The sequence below is a fragment of the Bombus bifarius genome, unplaced genomic scaffold (assembly GCF_011952205.1).
Source record: "Bombus bifarius isolate JDL3187 unplaced genomic scaffold, Bbif_JDL3187 scf7180000007973, whole genome shotgun sequence".
Lineage (NCBI taxonomy): Eukaryota > Metazoa > Arthropoda > Insecta > Hymenoptera > Apidae > Bombus > Bombus bifarius.
Window position 1 is genome coordinate 4989052 of NW_022884359.1, and position 26035 is coordinate 5015086.

Genomic DNA, 26035 nt, shown 5'->3' on the forward strand with positions numbered 1-26035 from the left:
GATGGCGGTCTTCAAATCATGTATAATCGTACAACGTGACACACTGTCCCAAATGCTACAGTGTAACGTGATGTTTCAACAATTATTCACATCCGACTGATATATTCCTCGAAGAGCAAACAATGAGCACGCTACTATTATTTCTTTTCCATTGTTGCATTCGACGATATCGATTCTTTCTCTGTCTGGATGTTCTCGATCAGTCTCGTTTTCGTGTAACGTAACATCCGAGTGCCGCGTGAATTGTGACACCAGAACTCCGCCGCCTCCTTCCTTCCAATATCGCTCTATTCCGTGTAAACGATAAAAATATGAGCCCGAGGAGGCGGCGTTTGTTACTTTCAGTCCGTTATCGATCTTCCCGTAGCCGAACTCTCCCGTGTAATTGAATAATGCAACATGGCATTATTACACGAACTCCGTTACCGTATTTCCTGTATTGCCTCGCGTTTCAAAATAGTGTTGTGCCGTATGAACAGCAATATTATTAGTCACGAGAGAGGGGAAGACGGGAAACGAGGAGCGATGGGAAGGGGTGGTGAAGCGGGGCGCAGGAGGGGTTCTGTTACTGACATTTAGCGGTTTATTAATCGATACATTCTCTCTACTACGTTTTAACGTTTGACACGAATGTTATTCATGTTATTTCATTTGTCATTCGCATTATTCCATACGATGGCGTAAAATTCTGCCGCGTAAATATACGATATTATATTTTTCTTTTTTCTTTTAATGAATAAAAATGAGCTGACGAATTTCATTAATTTACAATGATTAACGTTAATTTCGTATACCGAAATGTGATGATATATATATATATATATACGTATATTGTAAATACCGATCGAGTCGTTATGTCATTGGACGGTGTAGAATTTCTCGATAGAAATATACAGGGTGGTTGGTAACTGGTGGTACAAGCGGAAAGGAGGTGATTCTACGCGAAAAAAGAAGTCGAAAATATAGAATAAAAATTTTTCGTTCGAGGCTTTGTTTTCGAGAAAATCGACTTTGAATTTTCGCTCGGTACGCGTGCACTTTATCACGTAACGTTATAACGGATCTCACTGTAGATCGTTGTCTCGATGGAAAAATAAAAAAAAAAATTTTTTTTAATTTTTATTCTATATTTTCGACTTCTTTTTTCGCGTAGAACCACCCCCTTTCCGCTTGTATCACCAATTACCAACCACCCTGTATAATCGTGGATCCTTTTCTACTCCTTTTTCTCTTTTCTTTGGTAAAGGGAAAACCGAGATGTTGAATGTTAATAATTTCTTAATGATCCACGTCAATCCCGTTTGAAAAGTGCATTAGAAGATTGTAATCGTTTGTCAGACGAGTAAATTAAAAAGAAGTTAATCTACTAATAATTAATGTTGAAAGGAAGAGTTTCAGTTGTCGAGATCGTTCTTTCGACTACATGTCGGCCGATATGTTAAACATTCGATTTACATTTGTAATTTCGCTGCATTTGCTGGATTTCTCATTAGTGAACAATACGATATAAATGAATGGCAGATAGGTATACTATACACCGAACGTGCTTTTCATTCGTTCGGCGATTATCGAAAATACAATTTGAAACACGTTTGGTAGAGTTCGAATGGTTCAATAGGAAAACGAGGATGGAACAAGTTCGGAACGAGCGAAATGAATTAACATCAATTGGATTGCGTCGTTTTATTCGAATATCAAATTTCCTGGATGTATTCCGAATTAAAGTTCAACAAATTTATTCTTCCGTAACCAGCTATCCTGTAAATTCCTTCTTTCTAGTCACATTCGATTCCACGATTCGTAAAGTTTGCAATATCGTGCAATAAATATGTTCGTTTCATAGGCTGTGTAAAGTTCGTACAATTTAGTCGATAAATCTTCTAGATTTCATATTCAATTTTTTGTATAATCACATGCAATTTCATAAGTTCTTTCTTTTTATAGCAGTGAAAGTTTCGCTAGCTCGTCGAATCGGCAGATTTTAAAATTCTTTTATATAAGACCGACCAGAGTATACGTATATTATTATCTCTGAGAAAATAAATATCGTTTTAAAGTAGAAATACGATTGCGGTGTAGAGATGTATTTCATAGTGGAATGGTTAAAGTCCATAAACATGTAAGGTAAGAGATAATACGTTAAGTAAATCGTCTTAGTGTCGAAGAAAAGTGGGGCGACGTACGTACGTGTCGGTGCAAAACATCGGAATTTGTTATCGCACCGCCCACGCTGCGATGCAAGCAATCGCTTTATCATACAGAAGTATCAAGCGCTTTAACAGAAATAAAAATATCGTTCAAAAATAACTGGTACGCACTTTTATATTCGTGGATACGCGAAACGGAATGAATAAAAAGGCCTCTCCTCGCCATCAGACAAATTGCTGCTCTAGCCACGTTGCACTGTTTAATTTAATACATCAATGTTGGAAACTGGCTAAAGAACAAACGAGGATAAAAGTATTTTTATCGTTGCAAATTTTAGATTTCATTGGATATTTAAAAAAGATTGAGAAAATTGTTTATGGTTTATTTTTAGTACGTAACTACTCTTATTTTTCTTCTTTGTACTAACATTGCTGTATTTTCTTTCTTTTTTCTCTAAATCCATCACAGTACTCTACTGATATTGAAACACTGAATTTTTATGAAATATTAAAAACAAAACAAAAAAAAAAGGATATATTTTTCACACCGCGTCTTTAACGATCGAGATATTTTTAATTAAAAGAGAATTCATGAATATGCAAGTGATTTGTAGCTGTTTTTCAAAACGTCCATCGGGACGAAGAATACTGTCACAATTCAAAAATGATGTTTTTCGGGAAATTGAAATCTCGCCGGGCGGAGGGCGAAAATACAAATGTAAATAAAATCGAATTCTCGACTGCTAAAATCTATTTCCAATGGAATCGGCTGATATCCATTCGTAACTTAAATAAACTAAAAGTTGTTTCGAATGTAGAATAAACTAAATAAATAAATGCATTCAGAAATTCGTTGAAAAATTTCACGCTGTTCCTATTTTTTCTCATCCTATTACATATTCTATCGAGGAATTTCCATTCGATTATCAAATAGACAAAATAAAATTCTAAAATCGTTAGTCCATAATTACAACTGAATTGTTAATAACCATTCAGCTATAAACTGACCAATCGAAAAATAGAAATACAACGAATCCTTGTGTTCAACGTACATATGATAATAAGTACTTTTAAATAGCGGCCAATAATCTCTGACATAATTATACGGCAATATGTAGCTAAGCCGAACCAGCAGATATAAACGTTGAAAAAGGAAGCTCGCTACTCTTCTGACGAGAATTGAATACGTTTTCCGAGACGAGTGTCAGTGAAACAATTTCTAAAGGCTCGACAAGTTGGTGGTGCTCAAACGAAACGAAACGAAACGAAAGCACGCAAAGTGTTCAACGGGCAAGTTCATTTTTCTCCCGGTCTCGTTACGAGCGACGAAAAGGCACGACTTCTGCGCCAAGATTAACGATTTAATTTAAGAATCCTCCATTCACCAGCTTGTTCCTACTGTTCGCGGAAATACGTATATTTTTGCTTGGAGTACAAGAGGCTTGCGATGCTCACAATGCTAAAACTGGCCATTCGACAACCACTGCTCCAGATTACCTACAAGTCTAAAGTGCATCTTAGGTCAGTTTACGATGAGAACATTTATAGCTTAGGTTTTTCTCTTTGTTTTTCCGAAGCCTTAAAAAATTACTCGAATTTCTCAAATAAATCGAACATCTTTAAAACAAGGAAAAGGCAAAAAAAAAAAAAAACTAGATAAACGTGTTTCCCGTGCTTCACAAACCATCGAGGTCAACGTTGCATTGACGCAATTTTATTTGCAATTATATTCTATCAACCTGCATTATCGATTTCTGCATTTTAAAATAGCGTTCTTTGTAAAATCCTATGAAAGGGAAACACGATATTTCGTCATTGTTATTTCTTCCACGGTGCAATTTACAATTTTATGAAATTCACAACAATTTATATACATATATAACTGTTATGACCAATTACTGCCTGATGTTTCGTGACTTAGAAACAATTGAAACAGGTTCTTTGATACGTTCGAAGCGGTAATATGATTAAATTGCCTGAAAAACTTTTACAAGAAAGACGACGGAAGAAGAAAGAGAGCGAGAGAAAGGGAGAAGAAGTTGAGAATAGCTAATGTTATCAGAATGGGAAAAGCGAGAGAAATTGAGAGAGATGAGGATCAATTGCGAGGAACGGACAAGGATGGCGTGTTTCACTAAGTAGAAGCGAGAGGACGAAGAGAAGAGAGTAGAAGAGAAAGGAGAATCCCTTCCATTCTCAGTTAGGGAGAGTCCGTACTTCCATACACAGTTACGAAGTTGGTCAAAGGTTACTACACAGGCAACGTGTGCAACTGTGTTTAGAATTATCCAATCCCACCCAGGCTATACAAGCTAAACACGTAATGTACAGTAGCGGGCAAAATTACTTTCCTCGTTGAAACTCTTTCGGCTCCCTGTATCGTTCGTTCGCGCGTCCGTAACACAACTGATTAAAATTCAGATAAAAATTTCTCCCCAAGAAGGAAAAGGGGACAATAATAATAAAGCAGAGATGATTTCGTAAAATTCCGTGAACCTCTGGAAGTTCGAAAAAAAAAAAAAAAAAGAAAAAAACACGGGGAATTTCAAATAACGTAATTTTTATAGCGTTCTATTTCTTTTTACTTTCTCCCTTCCTTCCTTTTCCATTTCTCTCTTTATATAAAGACCACGGCAGAAAAATACGATAAATCGCATTTTTATTTGTCACGGGAAAGCAACTTTTAAATTCAATTATCTGGCTTTGAATTCGAACAACGTCCGTTGCCCCATCCATTTCGCAATTTTAAGAATATCGCTTACGACGAAATTTTGTCAAGTTAAAAGCTATTTTTAACAGGTTCTATTCATCCTCTACTATGTCATGTTATAATAACCTAAAAGTTATAAAATACGTTTCATTGATCACATTATCAGACAATTGACGAACGTGTATCGTGTGTCCCTGCCGTAGTCTACGCACGTGTATTTTTGCTTCTTTGAACAGCCATTGAACGTGTACGAATTTGAAATTTTATCCCGGACCGAAGTAGAAGTAATTTAATGCTGCATCGATCGGCCGGCAGCCGTGTGGACTATAAATTGAAATTTTAAACAAGCAACGGGTGCTAATGAAATTAGTATAATAATTATTGGCACACACAGAGCCGGCACGATGTTCGGTTTTGTTTGCCAGTAGATCGAACGTCGCCGGGTCAGACCTCTTTTAACACCGATTCCATCGTGTCAGATACTTTTCCTGCTCGTCAAATATTCAATTACCGCGCAGCAGCGATGTAAAAGCAACGCGAATGAACGTGGACGAGGCCATAAAGGAAGAGGACCTTGAAGAAAGATGGCTGTAACTACTCGGCATTGGCCAACGAGCTGAATAGGCGACTTGACATAATATAAAATCGTTTTACCAAAGGGAAATATTTCAAGAAGAATTATCTGTGTATTCCATCCCGGGGAAGTCGACCTTTTACGCCATTCTCTCCTGACTTTCATTTAAGCTCTCTCTCTCACCGACCAAATTTTATTACCATTTTCTACGATTTTATATGATTAATCACTGATAATTTTATTTCCGAAAAAATTTTATTAAAAAGGAGAGGGGGAAAAAAAGAGAAGAGACGAAAAGAGGAGACAGATTTTTGATCAATATGAAAGGGGCAAAAAGGTAAAAAACACGACGAGAGTTGAATTTCCCGTCTTTTACGAGGGACTGCGATTTTAAAATTCAATATGTTGTCAACCGATTTCGTGTAAAAATTATTTTCGCATCCGGTTCTACAATTAAATATAATAACAAACGATTACACATCGTTCGACTTTTACGAAACATCGAGTATTTATCTGCCACGTATTTTCAAAAGGTTTACGTCTTCGAATCTATCAGAATGTTCCCTTTCTTCAACTTTCAATTTTCTAAATGAACTAAATGACATAAAAGTGGGAAAATCAACAAAGATAGACTTATCGTATTTTGCCTGTGTGATCTTCGTATATTAATTGATCGATAACAAGAGGGTGGCATGAATCGCAGAAATTGCACGCGACGAGCGACAAAAAGGAGGCCGGGGAAAACCGATTCGAGGCGGGCATGAATGGGACGAAGGAGATAAAAAAGAAACTTGACCAAAGTAACCCCTTTTTACTCGGTTGGCATTGTAGCGTTCATAAGGGCACTCTGTATTCGCCTAAGTAAACCAAGAACGAAAGCGTCGCCGCCACTGTCCAACCCACAAATCCCACACGAACGTATCCGCAATACGGCGGTGATAGTGAGCAGGTAAATACGCACACACCGATCACGGCCGTGTGAACGCGCCTTAAGCATCTGCCGTGGCTATCGGCCGGACACATACCGTTGCCCACGAAAATGTATGAACGCAAATACAAACGGTTTTGAACCTGTCGAGTTCATTCGACCAGCTATACACATGTCTCGGCTACTACCTGTAGCAATTTAAAGGTTAATGTCGCTCCAAGGACCGATAACTTTCTCGTCATTATCATCGTCGATACTATCGCCGATTCCTCTGCTAATTTCCATTGGACACAGTACGTTTGTTTCTTTCTTTTTTTTTTTTTTTGGCTTTCTTTTTGTTTCCTTACTTTTTTCTCTTTAATAAATTGCGCACTGTCATTCATGTCGATCATTACGATTATTATTAGCAACTCTGTTGACAGTGTTATGGATGAACGGTAAATCGGATTTGGTGATTTTTAGAAAAGATTTTTAGAAAAGGTTTGTTTGGAAATTTCTACCGGTTACGACGTTCGATTAAAATTCTGTAGGTTATCTTTTACAGGGGTGGAACAAATATGAAACTGTGATTCCTAGCGATAGAAAATCGGTATTCTATTAGGTCGTTCGAACTCTGTAATTTTAATCGAATTTTCCCTGGAATTTCTATTCGAAACTTTCACTTTCGTCCATCCCTCGGACACTAGCTCGTTTTTTTCATAGCGTTTACAACCTTATGCACACCGCGCGCGCGGACTAATTTCGTTTAAACGCGATCGCCGCGCGGGGAGTTGCAGCTGCTCGCTTATCGGTGAAATTGGCTTTTCAGGATCTCGAGTGGGGTGGCACGATTCGAAAGAAAAAATGAAACGCCGTGTACGATAAGGGACATGAACGGGCTATCCTTTTACGGCGACTGTTAGAAGACACATTTTTTCTTCCTTTTCGATAGGACATGTATAGGTCTAAATAAGAGAGTTGGAATCTTTGGCTCTGTTCATAAATTTTCCAACTTGGTTTCTACGAACCCTCGAGTCGTTCCCTTTGATTGCCCATGAAAATTCATTTTATGCCATCGAGTGGGTTTCCCGGTAACCTGACAATAAAACGATATGTAAGGCGGGGGGGAATCGATGGTCATCGTGATCGATTACTTCGCCAATTTCTATCCTTTATCTTATAACGAGGGGAAGGATAAAAGGAAAAAAAAGATAGAAAAGAATCTAACTAAATTGAATTTGATTAGCAAAATGCTCAAAGTGCACGTGTCTTATATTTTACTCCTACGCATAAAGATATGAATTTTCGTAAAACATCTTCGATACGCTAAGAGGAAAAGTGCAAACGATTTAAACGCATCTTACATAAAATAATAGAGGTCGTTAACGATTTGATCTCGCAATAAAATTCCTGCAGTCTATTCGTATTCGTTATCAACGAGCAGCGTAATCACGATGATCAATTATTAACCGATAAATTTCAACGATTGATATCGAATGAATCAGCTCGAGGATGAAACGATTGAACTGATTTTTTCGAATCGATAATTCTGACTAGGTTAAAAGAAAAATATTAATCGATTAATACGCAAGAGTGGAGTGAGGCCATTAAATTACCAACTCCTGTCATAATCTATCTCACCTCTGGCCAGTTAAACTTGGCTAATAATTCGCCAGATTGGCGCCGGCAGTAGGCATGCGCAACAAAAACCAATAACACTGGCTCTCTCCACTTACCCATACAGAGTAGCTCTATACCCTGCTATAGCTTCCATTTGGCACCCCCTTGGTCCACCCTCGTCGTTCTCGATTCCTCCCTAACCCCGAGATCCCCGGCAACCATGCGAACCACGCTGCACCAACAACGTACCAACACCGTACTACTAGAGATGGGAATAAACCTGACTCGAATGGCGTCCATACGTGTTATGTTGGAAATGTTACAAGCCTCGGAGAACCTTTCGTCGACTGTTCCTCTAATCAGTAGAAAATCCAGATCGTAGAGGAAGTTCATTGTTGGCGAATTAATAGATTGCAAGGAAATATTTATTTCAGAAAAATACGATTTCATCGAATTGAATTATTCTAAATTATCTGAATTCTTTTTATCGAATTGTACGTTACGAATGAATGAACGATTCCTTAAAAGATCGATACTTTTATCAGGACAAATTGCATCGAGGTGATTGAAAAAGATAACGTTTTTTAAATGAACGATACTCTAAGATCAAGTCGAACGTAACGAAGATGATCGGGAGAAAATATTGTTGATGAGTTACAACAGATCACGAGTGTAGAGACAATTTTCCTAAAAAAGAAAAAAAACTGACAGTCCGATTCGATTTGCCTTTATATCGGGCAAAATATGGAAAAACACGTGCCTATTGGAAAAGGTGTATTTTTCAGGCGAAAGTAGAGGCAACAATAATCAATCAGAGAATTACACTCGTCCCACTTCCGTCTGTATTCGAGCGAGTGAATCAAGCGTTCGGGTCAGTTGCAGTTCACAAACAGTTCTCGACTCGATTCCATTTCTACGTGACAGTGTTCTAATATATCCATAGTGAGTACTACATGCCGAACTAAATTCACATAAATCTGGTGGAACGCGTAATGCACGGAGCTAGATGCCGATTGAGGGACAGAATTTACGTTTTATTTGGACAATCTGGCGAATTTACTTGGCACGAGGTGCTTTCGTTCATTGCACGCGCGTTACGTCTAATTAATTAACTGCATCTAGAATATACAGGTAAACGCTACCTATCATAACAACGGTGTCACCCTGTACATAGAAATTTTGGATCGTCCCCGGGATGAAACCGATGTCAAAACTCAAGATCGATACTTCCCTATTGATTGATGATACCGACGCCATTCTATCGTTTTCGCATTAAAGTGGATCCAACATGAAATCGAGTCAATTTCAAGTGTTAATGGATTTACGTCGATACTATATCTTTATTCAACGAAACAATGCTTTTACGAGTGTCAAAGCAAAACAAAAAAAAAAAGAGAGAGAGAGGAGATGTAAAGTACGACAGACACGTTTATTCTAATTGATTATTCCATTCTAACGACAGGTTTGTGTATGATACCATTTTGGAAAAATTAGAGAACAGATTTTAGAGAACTTCGATTTTAACAACAGAAGATTATTTTAAAAAACGTAGAAATATAATTTAAGAGAAAACAAAATGAATTTTTACGAATTCACGTGCGCTTTAAACGAATAAAATTAAATTGTAGAATTAAAATTAAAAAATCAAAGAACAGACATACACTTCGATTTCAACAACAGAAGATTATTTTAAAAAAACGTAGAAATATAATTTAAGAGAAAACAAAATGAATTTTTACGAATTCACGTGCGCCTTAAACGAATAAAATTAAATTGTAGAATTAAAATTAAAAAATCAAAGAACAGACATACACTTCGATTTCAACAACAGAAGATTATTTTAAAAAAACATAGAAATATAATTTAAGAGAAAACAAAATGAATTTTTACGAATTCACGTGCGCTTTAAACGAATAAAATTAATTTGTAGAATTAAAATTAAAAAATCAAAGAACAGACATACACTTCGATTTCAACAACAGAAGATTATTTTAAAAAACGTAGAAATATAATTTAAGAGAAAACAAAATGAATCTCTACGAATTCACGTGCGCTTTAAACGAATAAAATTAAATTGTAGAATTAAAATTAAAAAATCAAAGACATACACTTCGATTTCAACAACAGAAGATTATTTTAAAAAAACGTAGAAATATAATTTAAGAGAAAACAAAATGAATTTTTACGAATTCACGTGCGCTTTAAACGAATAAAATTAAATTGTAGAATTAAAATTAAAAAATCAAAGAACAGACATACACTTCGATTTCAACAACAGAAGATTATTTTAAAAAAACGTAGAAATATAATTTAAGAGAAAACAAAATGAATTTTTACGAATTCACGTGCGCTTTAAACGAATAAAATTAAATTGTAGAATTAAAATTAAAAAATCAAAGAACAGACATACACTTCGATTTCAACAACAGAAGATTATTTTAAAAAAACGTAGAAATATAATTTAAGAGAAAACAAAATGAATCTCTACGAATTCACGTGCGCTTTAAACGAATAAAATTAAATTGTAGAATTAAAATTAAAAAATCAAAGACATACACTTCGATTTCAACAACAGAAGATTATTTTAAAAAAACGTAGAAATATAATTTAAGAGAAAACAAAATGAATTTCTACGAATTCACGTGCGCTTTAAACGAATAAATTTCAACTGTAAAATTAGAATTAACGATAATTTCTTCGCTGTTTCCATATCAACGTATAATTGCCATCTTTTCAACGAAATTAAATTTTGTACCATCTTTTTATCGATAGACGTGCACGCTTCGTTTGCAGCGTTTGATAAATTCCACTAATGGAATTATACTGTCTGCAATTGGTACAAACTTCTCTTGCAATTATTCTCCAAAGATTTTCTTATGAGTTTCCATTCCAGTAAACATGCTGGCCATGTTGAAACATTGATATCTTTTGGCGCAGCCACTGTTTCATGTGTTTCGATGTATGAACCGGAACGTTGTCGTTGTTGATAAATAAAATTACTTTCTTCTATTCTTTCTGTGGATGATATTAAAAAATCATTGTTACATGTACATTTCTGTCCTAGTTCTCCCAAAATGGTATTATACGCAAACTTGTTATCAGAATGGAATAACTACATGATTTTACCAAAAAAAAAACGTGTATAGTGGCTTTATGTAAATTTCGGACACTGTACACTTTCTCAATAATTCTTTCATTTGAAAGTAGCTACATCGGACACCTGTATACATATTTGTCATAAAAACGTTTTTTAGCCGCTCGATTAATATTAAACGGACGTCAAAAAGAAAGAAACAACTTTATTTTCTTGATTCATACGAAGAACGTTTATACGTAGATGAATTTAATACCAGTCGACTGTGAACATTCATTTCACGGAACGCGTGATTGCGATGTACTTGTTCGCCGTGAAATCGAGTTGAAAATTTTACGGAAAATCGGTTGTTGATTGAGTACAGTGAGAAAGAGAGGCAGAGAGTGAGAGAGAGAGAGAGAGAGGCAAAGAGAGAGAGAGAGAAAGAGAGAAAAAGTGGGGACTTCTATTCTTGAAATACCGGATTCGGTAAACCCGCGCGCGTTACACGAACTGAATCATAATTTCTTTTTTCCCCTCGCTCGACTCTGTTATCGATTACGTCATAGTTTACAAGATAGCGTGCACAACGGTAGATCATGTCGTGCAGTTGTAACAGCGGACGGGCCAAATCAAATTTAATTAATACACACGGTTCATGTATTACAGTTGCAAATAAAACACGATACGACCGTTTAATGAATTCCTCCGTTTAATGGCCAGGCTAACAATTTAATTAAATATTTTGCTAATTACTTCAATTTACGGTTCAATCGCGTATTTTGTATAACTTAGCATTATGCGAATCGAATGATAATTAAATTCAATATGAATAACCTTTGAACCGAGGAAAATATATGAAGGAGAACAATACGATAGATAATTCACATTTTCTGTGTTTTACGGTAACTGAAAAAAGTATTGACACGTGTATATCTTTATTTTCGAACGAAACATCTTTTTACAGGGGTTCTATACATTTCATTTTCGTAGTATCAGATGTTTACAGTCGTACGAAAGTACCGCTAGATAACGAACTTAATTAAACAGTATGAAAGCGTTATAAGAAATACATTGGTGTAATAATTTTCGTAGCCAACACACAGATAGCTTTTTTTTAAGATTCAGACTATGTTTCTATATTTAGTGTGGCAGCTAAACGCGTGTTTGTTTTTTCTCATTCTTTTGCAAATTTTCCAAAGACGAATTGATTCGGAATATGAGCAAGACGTACTTGTTACTATGTTTTCCTGCTGCGAAAGAATCTTCGCGCGAAAGAATTAGCGCGACGAATAAAAAAACCGACAGACGCGCGTAAAAAAAGAAAAGAAATAGGAAAGAAAAAAGATTTATCTAGTACGGTAAGAAATGAATCAACGTAAACAAATCGATTCTGCCAGTCTGTACGATTTTATGAGTTATATCTGTACGAAGCATTGCCAGCGCACTGTACTGATGTATTATGTAAGTCACGCTTCTGAATAAGAGCCTTTACAAACACTGCATTGATTTTTGTGCGTACACGTGCAATCTCCGACTTCGAACATACAAAGTGATATTAGATATCCGCCATGTTGTACGCCTCGTGTATATCAATTTCCCGTTGATTTTCGCAAATAATTTATCTCCGACACGCGCCATGTATGAAAATAAATCAATCTGTATTTAAATGCAACGAATAATTATATTCGTGCATTTACGTCAGTTCTGTTATTCGTATCGAAAACTTTGACGATATTCTACGGCCACGGGTTTTCCAATATAATGTTACGTTTTAATAAAAGAAAACGATTTTTCCTTTTCTCTTTGCACGATGATGCTCCACGTTGTGGAAACAGATACACGGGCCGGCAAAAGTATTCGAACGCATTACCATAGAAAATTTTTATATATAATACACGTACACGTAAGAGATTTCTACAAATATTGAAATACTTTCGCGAGCTAGTGTATTTCCATTATAATGAAATTTTGTAAAAAAATATTTTTCAAGAATATAGTAGAGGTTTTATGTCACGGCTACAACGCTACTTAAATGAAATTTCCTTCCTCCGTTCTTATTCTCTTTTCGCTGCGCGGTAAACGTTAATTCCATATATTTCTATCTTGAATGTTTCTCTGCAAAGTAATATTTGCATTCAAAATGTAATGGGATTGTTAAAAATGTAATACGTGTACAGCAACTGTGTTTTCCATTCTTCCCTGTTAAATTAAAGAAGATTTCAAAGCAGACCATTCGGAGCATTAAAGAAGATTTTGTTCTCCTCGGCTCTGTTTTCTATTTGTAATACAAGCTACGGCAGTTTCTTAAATCGATCAGACCCTCGAACGAACAGCTCTTCGCTCTTCATTTCTCTACAGAATTATATCGTTCCCGGGATTCGCGAAATTTTTCTCAAAGTTCCCGATTCAGCTTCCGTCGCTTTCAAGGCATTCCTCTTGAAATTCGATAACAATTCCAACGGGAGGTGCTCAAACTACATCGGCAACAATTTTGAGCGTCGGACCGAGCGATTTATTCTCAAAATGTTTGACTAAAAGCGGCGCTGCGGTGTCTGCCAATCGATTCGTCGTCGTAAACTCTACTATTCTAAAGCTTCTAATTAAACTTAAAGCCCTTCAAGAAGCTATTTTGATATTCTTTTTCCCAATCGCGGACGCATCACGCGAGCAGAGCAAAAAGAATCGATATTTCCGAGTGTTGCGATTATGCTGCGACTTCTCGAACAGTCGCATCCCTGATACGTTTGTCAAGACCTCGGGCAAAAAAATTGAACGATGTAACGCGAAGAATAAAAGGTGCGAGAAGTGACAACATTCGAATATGCAGCGATAAAAAAAAAAACGATTCGTACGATTTAGGATCAGCGTCTAATGGAAGAAAACGATGCAGACGGGTTAATCGCGTTGTATGTGCAGGGCTTAAGGGTACGTTCACCCGATCGCGGATTCCCCATCGTCCTCAACACTGGCCTAACAACAACCGCGTGCACGCGAATTCCACGAGTTTTATTTAGAACATTGAATTATTCTAACGTGGAGACTGCATGCGTGCGCGTGAAGACGTCTATAAGAAGAACAGAGAAAGACGGATAGAAGAATAGAGAGGAGACGAGGAAACTCGTTCGCAATTTTCTAATAAATTATGCAGGCCAGCGTGGACTCCCCGCGAGTATCAAATGAAGTGTGTGCATCACGTCAGGTTCGTGTAACTCCATGGATTCGATAGAACAGAACGAAGCTGAGGGTACGATAAATTATAATAACGAATGGAAGGAACGTGATAATCGCATGTGAGAAATCTATTTGATCCGTGGAAGAAACTGAGGAAATTCTAGGAAACCTAATTTTTACCAAGTAATGGATAGAAAGTTGTTTCGATAATTAAATAACGATAAGTAGAGCGGCAAGTATGTATGTACATATGTGCTTTATACAGGCTATCGCTCGTTGATAATCTCTCGATTCATAAACAATAGCCTCGTGAAATGAAATGGACTCGTTCTCGTTTCTCAGTCTATCAATTAGATCGACGATAATAGCAAGAGATCACGATGTCGTGGTTATTTGTTCGAGAATTTCAAAAATTCATATTTTTTAATCGAAATGTCGATCGATAGGTTTATTGGAAAATACGAATGATCCTCTACAGTGACTAAACAATTTACGATTTCTCGTTGGTTACGATTAAGTCAATCTGGGTCAATTTATACGTTTCTATCTTCCATTTAATAAGAATGATATCTCCCAAAGTATGCAATTTCCCGGGCGATCGTTCGAACAATCAACTTCGAAGTTTCTCGACAGAGAGACTCGTATTCGCTCGAATTTCGCCGTAGGCTGCTTGAGACCGATTAATCTTTTTTCTAGGCGTTCTCGAAATTATAAAATCGAATTGCCCGAAAGACACTTGGAGCGACACGGAATTAGGACGTCAAGGTTCTCTCTCGCTGAGTACACACGCGTAAAACAGAAACGAGGGGAACGATAAAACGAGAAAAAAAAAAGGAAAAGTTGAAAAGAAGGAGAGAAAAAAAAAGAAGAAGAAGGAAATATTAAGCCACGAAGAAACGAGTGCAAATAAATTTCATCGCTCCCGGAACAAACTTTTTCTCGCGGGGAGGAAATAAACGAGCGTAAAGTATTTTCCGACGGAGTGCAATGAAATATTCGCAGCGTCTATGTTCGATCGCGATGGAATGCATGCAAAACAACACTTTGTTCGCTCTTGTTATTCTCTTTGCCGTCTGTATTTATGCTGCTCAACAATACCACGACGACTTGTATATATTTTTCTCCCTTCGTTTTGTAACCTCCACTATTTCTCTCTTCATTCGCTCAAAAATTCATCCCTCGATCAGCAAGGGTTTCGATTCGTAAATATTGTGCATCAATCGGTGCGACTCGATATCGACGCAACAATGAAATCGAAAATAAAACGGGAGGGCGACATTTTGCGAATTAAATGCCCGCGCCAGACCGCTATTTCTCTTTTCTTTCCCCTACGAGCCAACAGAGAAAATTTTTCAACTCCGGTCGAGTTATTTCAGAAATTATTCCTCGCTCTAGTTTATCTCCATATTAATATCATCATTTTCGCCTGTGTACGGATATCATATCCGAACAAGGGCTTGTTACAACAAAAACTAATAACGCGAAAGCTACATTTATTAATTAGGCTTCGGGGGAACTGGTTTTTGAACTCGTGGCCTCCGTTCCGTACACGGTCGCAGTTTCATCGGCGAAATAATATTTACATTTATTTTCCTCATTATATCACGCATTCCAACATCGAATGCAGTAATTAAATTAAAGAGACGAAGTAGAATAAAATTTCGCGAAAATAGAAATTCAACAACGCTACTAAAAATTAATGCGCGTATTTATCTAGAATTACACTGGAAAAACTTCATGAAAAGTTCTACAGCCGGACGAAGGAAGGGGAAAAAAGAAGAAAAATAAAAGCAACCTTTGAAACGGAGGTAGAAAAGTTCATATCCTCTTAAATTACTTCGCATAAAAAAAAAAGAAGGCGAAAAAAGGTGGTAAAAGAAAAGAAAATGGTAAAAGAATTTTTTCGTAAAAACAGAGAGGATCTTCGAAGTTCTCATGGAAATTCTCTGAGAGTCCAAACGTTTCCCGTGGATAACGAAATCTTCAACGTATCGAACGAACGAGGAAAAAAGAAACGGTGGAAAAGAAAAGCGTCGGATTGCAAACACAAAACGAAGAAAACTTTTTAATACATTTGTCAAAATAATCAGCCTCTTAAGATATCAAGTTATCGGCGTTGTTTATTCCTTCCGAATCAGCATACTTTTTATTCGGCCGGCAGAGCTTGTAACGACGTCGCACGAATGAGAATTTCTTCATTAAGCCGAATTTACAATGGCGTTAGCGAAGAGCGTGGAAATTGAGGCGAAATCAACGAGAAACGTGAAAACACGAGTCCGCAGGAAAGAAGAGAGAGCCATCTTTCGGATATATTTATCCTGCATTTTGCGCCCTTTCTCGCCATCCTATTTTCAATCTTATTTTCAACGACGTTTAGAGACGCGAACAAGTCAAGAAATTACCCGTAATTGCCGTTTTCGTTTAGAAGTTGCCGTAAGAAAATAAAATGAAATCAAAGCTGGATGGATGAAATGAAATCTGCAGCGAGAAGGCGAGAAGGAGATGAAAGGGCGCGAAATCTCGCCAAATCTCTTCGGTAACGCGTTTTCTGGTCGTTTATAGTGACACATCGTTTTCTACACAGTCCATTCCTCGCTGTCTCTTCGCGCTCTTTGATTCTTTTCAAGGGTCATCACGGGAACTTTGAAGAATCAGAAAGAGAGAAAACAGCCGGAACAAAGTCGAAAAGCGGAAAGTATCTGCTTTCATCTTTCATTTTTTTCCCTTTTTCGCTTTTCTTTGAAAAATAATCGTCAACATTTTTTCTAATTAGTTGTGACTGTAGTTATACATGGATTCGCCATGGTACTCCAACACTTGTACAAACATACGCGCAACGCAGTGCTGATAAAATTTCAAAATGTTTTCTACAAAACATGTAATATATGTACACAAAAGTTTTCTACCGTAAGCGTACACGTTTCGCATACTTTCTGTGAGTCATTGTACGTAGAACTATTACAATCGACTAATCCCAGTACGAAGCCGGAAAGTGTGAAAATATTATGCCAACGATTTATCGCGAACCGACTGTGTCGCGTATAATTGACATGATCGATGAACACGAGCGAATTAAAAGGTTCGATTTATCTTGACTATCGAACAGCGATGTTTATCCATCAACAGCTGCAGGGCGTTTCTGCTTCTAATTTACTAAGATAGGGTCATGAGCTGGCTACTCGCTTCTTGATCAATTCTCTCGATTGTCTTTCCAACAGTTTCGAAATCAAAATCCAAGCTTCGTGAATTCTTATTTCCGTTATCTTGCCGTCAAATCGAGAATTAAATGAAATTCTATACGTATCCAGTTACTAGAACACGGATTTGTATTAATTTACGTGAAATTTACATTTATTCAGAAATCTACACAACGGAAAATTGAAGACCACGGAGAAAAAACATAATGTGCAGTTTAAAGATTCAATAGTCAGTGTCGTATTACCAAAGCTATCCTTTAATCGTTATTTTCGATTGTTCGAAATAAAGAGATTGAAGAAGATAGGCTTTTGTCATGTTCTATTCGTGTGTTCTTCGATAATATGTTAAAATATGAACAATATCAGAAGCATAACTACTCGTTATAACATTCAGTGGTAGAAATCTCTGTTTCACTGGTTTAATCGCGTTCGTGAAAATCCCCGGTCTAACAGTCGTAACGGTTCTCTAATTCCATAGAATCTATTTTTAAATCTTGCAAGTTTTTCGATTACGTGGAAACAATTACGTCAAGTTCGTCAATGGTTTGAGAGCAATCGGTCTCCAAGTTGGAGAGTCGCAATCGAAGCGAGAATTAAAGCGAAAGATTTATCGATCTTTGAAACACTCAATTGAAATTGAAAGACAACGGACTAACGTAATAAAACAAAGCTCGAAAGATCATGCACATACGCCGTAAAAAGTAATCTAAATATTTATGATATTTTTCCAACCTTTGAATGTAATTGAACGACATTTTTTTATTTACGTGAATTCACCTACGTTGTCATGGAATGTGCATCAAACACCATCGAGAACGAATTAACGTTGATCTGCACGAGGCGTGTGCGTGTGTTGCGTTTCATAAAACTAACATTTAAACCAGAGAATGCATTATTCATTACGTCATTTCTGCGGACAGTATTAGAACGTAACCTTGTCGAGCTCGCAGAGATACTTATTTCTACATATTTGCAGCGTAACGGCATAATGCTTTAAAAAAAGTCTACATAATACAGAAATGTTTCCATCGTTTTCCAACATTTCGTTCAATTCGATAACTCCATCTTTTATCCTATTCGCATTTTTTTTTCTACTTCAAATTTTCAACCTTTCAGGATAACCAATAAATAAACTACAAATCAAAACTGTTTTCCTTCCTTTCTTTTTTTTTCTTGTTTTTTTTTTCAAGGAAAGGAAATTTTCAATTTTTCGTGGTAGTTTCTTCTCTGACGAAATTTTTTTACAAACACAAAATACAATTTTTTCTGGCCGCAGAAATTTTTTACTTTTTGAAAAAAAAAAAAGAAAAAAGAAAAGAGAGGAGAATAGAGAATCATAACTGCTTTTACTCAGGCTTTGCCTCTCTATTGTAGCTTTAAAAATTGTTAAATTACTAGCGATAGGCCACGGTCAAAGATCGTCCCTCTACTAAATTTTTTAAACACATGAGCAAATTGATTTTCGTCCAATTGGTATTAGCTGGAACGAAAATGATAATTGAAGTAAAAGAATGTCATTTTACTGGGAGCGTAGTGTTTGCAGCTATCCGGTTTCAAAAGTCATTTAAAATAATATTTCCAAGGCTGCATCCAATTTGTTGTTCTTACTCGATGCCGTGTGCAATAATACGGTCGTGATTGTGAGCACGGTGATGCGATTTAACAGTGGCTCTCGCGTGCACAGACGTTTATCGATTTAAAATAATAACGAACGCTATGTGTTTTTCCATTTACCAAAGTACCCATTATGTCCCCGCCATTATCGTGCATACACGTATATAAACGGTACTTTTAGATCTAAAAACAATTTCTATAATATTTCCAACAAACAGGATCAACATGGTTATTCGTAAAAATTCAAAAGTTGAGATTACAAATGAAAAGTTCCGAGAGTGGATTTCTAGAACGCTACTGACGTCTGTTTCAAGATTTCGAGCGAGAAAGAAACGAGGAAACGCGTGGAAACGCAAAGAAATAAAAAAAAAAAAAGAAATAAAAAAGGAAGATAAAAAACGATATTCCAGCATTATAATTAAGCTTGAGCCTTTCAGAAGAATCTAAGTAATATTTATCGTAAAATCAACGATAACGATTGAAATAAAAATTAAAAGTTGGAAAAGTAGGATAATAAAAGTAGAATATAAAGTACGTTCATTAAGAAGTAATACATACTGATAAGACAAACTAGACGTTTCGATAAGTAAGATTACGACGGAGAAAATGTATTATTGAAAAAGCAATTTTCCGTCCAAGTAGGTTATTTAAATAATTCATAACGCTCGTTTATAGAACCATGTTCGAGGAATTATATTATTATTTTTTTTTTTTTTTTTTTATCGCGAATTCCTCGTTGCAAGTTTGATACGATGGAATTATTTATATTCCATGGAAAGAAGTTGCGTCGAGTCACACAACATTCCGTACTCGGTGCATATTTAATTAGCTCGACAATTCGACTAACTAAATGCTGTTTTGACTGTTCGTGACTCTGCCAATTAGTAAATGCGAATGGAACTTTGTTGTTAGAGTAAAAGCGAATAACGTTACTTACTTCTCTTCTACCCGTATTTCGGTACACGCCATATATCGTTTTAATCGTAAATCGATAAAACCATTTTTCTAAGATATCGCGACGAGCTCGATATAAACCACTTCACTCGAGAAATATTTTAACGTTCCTTTTCGTCGGTTCGCCAATTAAAAGTCGAATTGGCGAGAAAAGATTTACGATCGAGAAATATGTATTCGATTTTACCGCGTGTACATCGATTTATCCATGTTCTGTTTTATCTTACATTATTTTAAACAACTATATATTTCTCTGTATTTACCGGGCAGATTTAATTCGGGAAATTCATCCTTTGAAAATTGCTAAATAAAAATGACGAAATAAAAGTGACTGAAGATGAATTTGAGAAAAATGTCAAATTGAATTTCTGCATGCCACGAGAGAAACAAAATCCATTTCTAGACTGTAGTATACGATGCTTTCAAGCTAACCAGCCTGTAAACAGTGAAAATGACGAGAGAAGGGCTGCGCTTAATTGACAATGTCTCGATAGTAGAACAGGCCAACCCCAAAATCCACCCTAACCATCCAACGAGGGATTTTGCTTGTGTTCTGTAGACCCTTCCGCAGCATTTTTACATCTGCCACTCTGTACTTTACGCTTTTGCCTCTATTAACCTCTTCTATCCTTTAAATCTAACCTTTTTTTTGCATATCTCTGCTTTACTTCTGTTGAAATTTTGCAAACTGTGCCAGAGATTCAGCAGGATTTAACAGGGATTCAGCAGGGTACAATTCGTATAATTATTATTTGTTAATATTTAACGATAATAATGATATTTACTAGATTCGTTGCACTTCTGTTAGATAAATTACTCGATAAACGCCACTCAAGCATAATTTATACTTTCTGTTATAATAATGTTATGCAACGTTCGTGTTACATTTGCGCAATAAATTTCAACGTTAGACGTTTGGCTGTAATTCCCGTGTCATTTCTACTAAATATATTCGTTTAAATCGGTAATATATAGCTTTAACAAATTATTAGCAAAATAGTCAGATCGATCAGCGTATTCTTTAAAATTTTCGCTCTCGCAATCCATAAATTTGAATTTATGTCGTGATTTATCGCGGGAAATAATGGCAAAAGTCGTTAATGAAAACACAATGTGATATCCAGTACGTTCTAAATTAACGTTCTGGCGTTAGATATATTATATTACATTACTCGCACCTTTAGAACGTAGAAAAGAAACGAATTTAATGCTTAGAGAAGACGGGAAATGAATTATAAGTATGGAACTCCGTGGAATTTCAGAGAAGCTCAAACGAGGGAGGGGCAAAAAAATAATGAGAATGCAAATATGGTTTTGAATAAAATCCGGCAAGTATGAAAGCCGCAGGAACAACATACAGATCTGCATCTACTGCCTCCCTCTTTCTTTTTTCTCTTCTTTCCTTTTCTAAAAAATTGCGTTAAGCGTTCCTTGTGTAAACGATGTAAGCGTAATACTTCTATAATAACAAAAAATTCCACACCGCGATACTTTCAAAGCCCAGGCTCGTAAATCTCTCTTCCACTATCCATCTCTCGCAGCAACTATTTATTTTTCTTTTTTTTTTTTCCTAATATCCCACCATATTCAGTTGCCAATCACGTTCTCATTTTGGACTTTTTCAACGAGCGTATCTTACAACGTTGCAATTTTATCGTACATCTCGAGTCTTCCTGATTTTATCGCGTATTTTTCCAACGATAAAAACGATTTCATTCCAACGTTTTCCCCTTCTACGTCCTTCCTTTCTTTCTTTCTTTTTTTTTTTTTTTTTCATTATGACAAGCGTCGAGAATTACTTGATTAGGAGGCTATGAATTTTAATAGATTTATGCAAATGCGACGCGTGAATCCAAAGTATGCGTGTATACGAACGCACTGTTCGTTCAAGAAAATTATCGAGTCTCAATTAAATTATCGAGTACACATTGCGTTTTCCCGGCGAACAAAATTCGATAACACCGATTACTCGTTTTTCGCGTTCCTCTATTAGCAGGGGGAAATAAATCTATATTTCGTTTCACGAGCGTGCCTCGGAATTCCATAAATTTTTCAACTCCGCCAATTCGTTTCATATTTTTTTCTCTCTCTTTCTCTCCTTCGTTTTTTTTTTTTTTTTTTTTATTGTTATCCCACTTCGACCCAATTGATTCTCTTCGCTTCTCGTGCGCATTGTCGTTTCGTATTAATAAATATAAACTCGCAATTATTAATCACTTTACGCCGAGTTACATATACGCGTCGATTCACGTTATAATCGATCAATGCAGCTTCTGAATATTTATTGACCCGCCGTGGAATGACATAATGCAATTTAGTATTGGAAACAAGCGAAAGTTTATTGACGATGAAGTTGAGGCATATTCCTCTTCTCTATCGTTTCTTCCTTTTCTTTTTTCTTTTTACTTTTGTTTCGGCATACAAAACGCCTGGCGGATACGATATTTCGTAATTAATATCGCCAGATGGGAAGCTACGGCCGACAAGAAGAACTCGAGGAATCAAAAGCGAACTCACAAAAGGAAACGGTCGTTAAAGAAGGGGCCATTAGCATGTCGTTAGCATAATACAAGGTGAATTTGATTCCGAGTACACGAATGTGCCCTGAACACTACCGTGGCAGCGATAATCGCGTTATTATAAGACAGATTAATTTTAGTTAAACTATAGCTTTGGGCCGGTAGAAATGGCCTGCAATCCCATACGATACACGAACCCAACGCAAAAACGAATACACCGTTTGTACACCATATTAAATTAATTTTGTCAAAAGGAAAGAGAAAAGAAAGAAGAAAAGAGACGATCGAAAGGAAAAAAGACAGAAATTTTTGCGGTACCATAGAATTTAATGAGAGGTTAATGGTTAGTCGTCACGCGAAAAAAAACGCGATTTACCCAAAGCGTGCTCCGAGTGATTTTTGCCGATGAAATGTTCGAGCAACGTGGAAAAAACAGAACGTAAACCGGTTTACGACGTCGAAAGAGCATTTCCTCGTTGTGGAACGACGCGTTCGAGTGTTTGCCAGCGATTACCAGCTAAATTACAATTATTCGCTTTGCAACTTTTCGACCGGGATAAACTTTAGATAAGAGGATGTTACTTGTACGTTATTTATTCGGTGGAAACCGATTTCAAGTGTTTTTTTTTCCTTTTTATATAATGCGTGTGAAAAATAATGTTCATCAAAGGAAGATAAACAGAAAAAACAAGAACCCATTGGTAATTACAGAGTTGACGTTTAAACGTATCGTAGAACACGTCTGTGTGAAGTATTATGTAAAGTAAAAAAAAAAAAAAAGGATCAGAAATACATGTGCACATTCTGATTTCGTAAGAATCACGTTTCGAGTTGAGGTTTTTTGTTGCGCATTCAGCGCAGGAATATAGAATTGTTTCGAGCAACGTGGTCGACCAATGAATTAGATCAAGGTTGCATCGCATCGCTAAAATTAGCCGGCAGAGAATTCAGAAAAATTCTGGCATTACGACACTCCTAATCGTTCGACGATCTTTTAAATCATTCCGATCGGAACGCGATCGTTGTTGTTCTACCACTATATATCGCGGCGTAACCATGATTACTATGTCTTCGAAGAGAGGCCAATTAAATTGCATTGTTCGCTGGTCGAAAAGATTTATGACTCATATAGAACGTCATGTGAACAAGTTATAGATGACTTCTGGTTTCAACGATTTCAACAGTTTCTATGAAATCATTTAATTTTGGAAGACACATACTTTTTATCTTAATTCGTATTCTACGTATATTTCACACGAATTGAAAAACGCCACCGGAGAATGAAATATCTGGAAATTAATCGACCTAAAATAAAATTACATCGACCTATTGTGATGTGAAAACGCGTGAAATCGGTCTCACGTATTTTATGATTATTATTAGACTCGTGGATGTAAAATGTCCTCCTCCTTTACTGTTTCTTTGTACGAAAAATTTCAACGCTGTATTATATTTCGCTCTGCTTCTTAAACGTCGTTTCAGCCTGATTATATGTATGTTCAATTAATGCTGTACTTTATATTTTAAAGTTAAAAGGAAAAAGATTGCTTATTATCTTATCTGGGGCAATTAACTCGAATAAAAGATTACACTCGAGTAATTCGCTCGGTTCTATCGCGAAACGAGATTATCTTTTCTACGTATTTTTGCCGTGAGATTTACTATTTTACCATTTTACTTTGAATTATACTTACGTATCTTACTATCTGTATCTTATACATCTCTCCGTTACTTTCGCAATAAAGTCACAATGTAGCAATCCCAGCTGATTTATCGGTTTAAATATTACTTTCTATTTTCCAGCGCATAACTATTTACGCGCTGCTATCGCCCGTGAACCAAGATTGCTTCTCTAATTCATTATTTTCACAACGAGAGCGACTGAATAGGCAATTCGACTGATTCATTGCTCGAAAACGTTACTTTCTACCTTCCGTAGTTAAAACAACGTACGATCGAATAAAATAGAAACAAACGAATATTACCGGAGAAAAATATACTAAGTACGATCCCGTTGATTTCCCGGCCTTATCTTATTCGCTGGTTAAAACAATAGAATTTCGTCTAACGTTTTAGTTAAAGAGAAACAATCTGTTCGATCGAACCATATATAAGGTTTCGTGAAAATCAATAAAAAGACAGTTCTCCTAACGCTTAATTGGCTAACAATAATTATTCATATGCCATTGAAACACAAAACAAAAATATCTGATTTATCACGAATTTCTTCTATGGTCTCCGATACTCCCAATCTACTGCGAAATCAAAGTATTCGTGTCGAGTGATAGTTTCATTTGGAGACTCGACAAAGAGAAACAAGTAGATGGATAAAAAGGCGAAAATCACTCACCTCTCCGTGCGTGTCCCTTCGGCCATCCGGGGTGTTCTCCGGTAAAAAGTATAGCCGTAAAGATGCCAGAGGTTGATTCGGTCCCCTGCTGTCCATCCACAGCAACTGAAGTTCCCCGATGCTGACGAGATCTGCATCGCTCCACAATTTCGTGAGGAAGAAGCTTCCAAGACGAAGTACACGACCGTTTCCTATTCGAACTGCTTTATAGAACGTGTACGGACCGTGGCTGAAGCAAGCACCGCCCAACAACTGCAACAGAAATCAATTTTATATTAGAAAACGAAGCGTGTGCGTAGCGAGAAAATTGTACGCAATTTACATAGGCTTCGTTCGTTTCGACAAACCTTATTTGCTTATTAAGAACTGCTGCTGGTACCTAGCACGGTACGCGAACGACTGAGAGATTTCCTTTCGGACGCGTAATTTCGGCAACCTTCGTTTCGAACGTTGACGAGCCTTTGTGTTTATAAACTGATCGCGTTTAGATATGTGTTCGATGTGTTTGAAATTTACAAACGGGCAATCTACCTACAAGATTTGTGTTTTAAATGAGAAGTTTCGATACTTGAATGATAGAAAATTCTATAATAAGTAGAGTATAGGTATTTATGCGTTTATTTACGTATTTTGTTAGAAATTTGTGTGGTAGAGAAATACGCGTAATAGGAAAAAATGTATAAAAATATATTTAACGAGTGAAGTTATCTTTAAATTGAACTTAATTAAATTGATTACTCGAGTAAAATTAATTAGCGCTTTTTAATTTTCTGTGAAATCGTGCAGCATGCAAAAATAAGGTTGGTAGTAAGCGAAACATCGGAGTAGTTTTAAGGCTGGTGTCGAGTATGCTTATTTGTAAGCCGTCAGTTCAGTTTTATGGATGTTCGTCAAGTGAAACAAGTCGTTAGATGACTCATATCCCACGCCAGAGGCCCTCATTTGTAACAATGTGCTCCTTCAAAAAGCACATACTTTAAAAAAAAAAAAACATCTCTCTTTCCTGGTAAACGAATATCAGCAACTTATCGTTCCAAGAAAACGAAAATTATTTTCACTTCTTTAACGATCGATAGGATTTCTAGTCGATCGATATGAACGTCTTTCCTTTCAATAAATTCAAGACGCTTCAATTACGATCCACAATTATACAATTTTACTATAATCGGTTGACGTTCATTAATAAACCGTGAGCT

The 26035-nt window shown here is 36.4% G+C and overlaps 1 protein-coding gene across 2 annotated transcripts in view; it reads right to left on the reverse strand.

The window, feature by feature from the left end:
* The window catches only part of LOC117216764 (mastermind-like domain-containing protein 1), a 173307-nt gene that overhangs the window by 102729 nt on the left and 44543 nt on the right, over positions 1-26035 (reverse strand). The window contains exons 1-2 of one of the 2 annotated variants that reach the window (XM_033463763.1): positions 25187-25244; positions 24840-25091 (exon numbers count right to left, since the gene is read on the reverse strand). In XM_033463763.1, coding sequence (XP_033319654.1) covers positions 24840-24935 — 96 coding nt within the window. In that variant the 5' untranslated portion in view covers positions 24936-25091; positions 25187-25244. Of the gene's footprint in view, positions 1-24839; positions 25092-25186; positions 25245-26035 lie in introns of those variants that run through there. The other variant, XM_033463762.1, reaches the window with a different exon arrangement.